Source organism: Arachis ipaensis, chromosome B03, assembly GCF_000816755.2.
Source record: "Arachis ipaensis cultivar K30076 chromosome B03, Araip1.1, whole genome shotgun sequence".
In the NCBI taxonomy this organism is placed as follows: domain Eukaryota; kingdom Viridiplantae; phylum Streptophyta; class Magnoliopsida; order Fabales; family Fabaceae; genus Arachis; species Arachis ipaensis.
The window spans coordinates 30,898,907-30,900,308 of NC_029787.2; the positions used below are offsets into that span (position 1 = coordinate 30,898,907).

Here is a 1,402-nt window from a genome sequence, read left to right on the forward strand (position 1 = left end):
ACGGTTATATTTAATATATATTTTTTATTTTCCAAAGTCATAATTACCGTAAAAGAAAAAAAGGTAAGGAAAGGCCTTGATATCTTATTTTGCTCACTTATCAGACTGCAAGAATAGGTTAGATCAACTCACAAGAATATCGTCTATACAAGGATCTTTCTATATTTGATGAGCGCTATGCCCGAAATATTTATCATGTATGTATATATAACGAGAAATATTATATAGTTATAAGAATTTATTATTTTCGATCGTTACCTTTAGTTATCAATTTAATAATTTAATAATGTATTTTAATTTTCATTTTTAAATATTAATAATTAACTAACTGCTAACAAAAAAATACATTTTAATGATCCTCTAGTATTTCATATATATAATTTGTGACACTATGTAGCGTGTGTTAAAAAGTAACATACCGAGGCTGATGGGACTTTGATTGGCCCCGTAGAAGGTTGCATGAGCTTTAAGCCAAGATTTAGCTTCAACAGGGACACTAACACTTACTCCGATAAGAACCATAAAGAGATTCCAAACGAAACATGATGAAATCATAATAAGAGGCGCCATTTTCATTCTCACTAGACAAACTGCTTTTCTTGCTGAATCGCTTTTTTTTTTTACCACCTCAAAACAGAAGATACTAAGTATGGTGTATGTATATAATCCTTGGAGAAAGTGCCCCCGGTTTTATAAGATTTGAAAACGCGGTTGTCGGTGATTATATATAAAATTAATTGGATCTGATATTTAACTAAACTTTGATGGAATATCGAGGAATTATGATGAAGGAATTGAAAACGCGTTTTTCCTTTGTACATTCTGTGAAGTACGGAAGACATGTACGGCTGGCTGGACTGCTGAATTTCCGGACAAGATGATATGCAAGCACATGCAATGGCTTGCTGCCACCGCAAAGTTTTCAATACCCTCCTCTTCTAATTAAAATCAACGAACTCTGCCCTTGCTCTATGACAAATTTATAGAAGTGTTTGCTTCGGTACGATAATAAATTCATACGTATCAATACGATAAAAATGTGGACAAATTAAAACACGACGTGTGGATTATATTTTCCACGTCATTAATCAATTTTTTCTTTTTTAAATTTAAATCATTTTAATACTTTTTTCTTTTTACCAAAGATAGGAGATTCGAACCCGCAACCTCTTAATTGAGTATGGAGAGACTATGCCATTTGAGCTATTATTCATTGTCTAAATCATTTCAATACTTCTACTAAACTATCTTTATACTTTAATAAAAATAAAAAATATTTTTTATTTAATTTTATAAAAAGACTTAAATATTCTTTTTGTTATATTGGACAAAAACTATCCTTAGCCTAATCCTTTTAAAAATTAAACTATCTATTTTTTTCCTAACATAAAAAATACTGAAC

The 1,402-nt window shown here is 30.0% G+C and overlaps 1 protein-coding gene across 1 annotated transcript in view; it reads right to left on the bottom strand.

The window, feature by feature from the left end:
- Positions 1-670, bottom strand: part of LOC107634363 (expansin-A12) — a 2,315-nt gene extending 1,645 nt beyond the window's left edge. Inside the window, exon 1 of the mRNA XM_016337880.2 lies at positions 420-670. Coding sequence (XP_016193366.1) covers positions 420-576 — 157 coding nt within the window. The 5' untranslated portion in view covers positions 577-670. The remainder of the gene's footprint in view (positions 1-419) is intronic.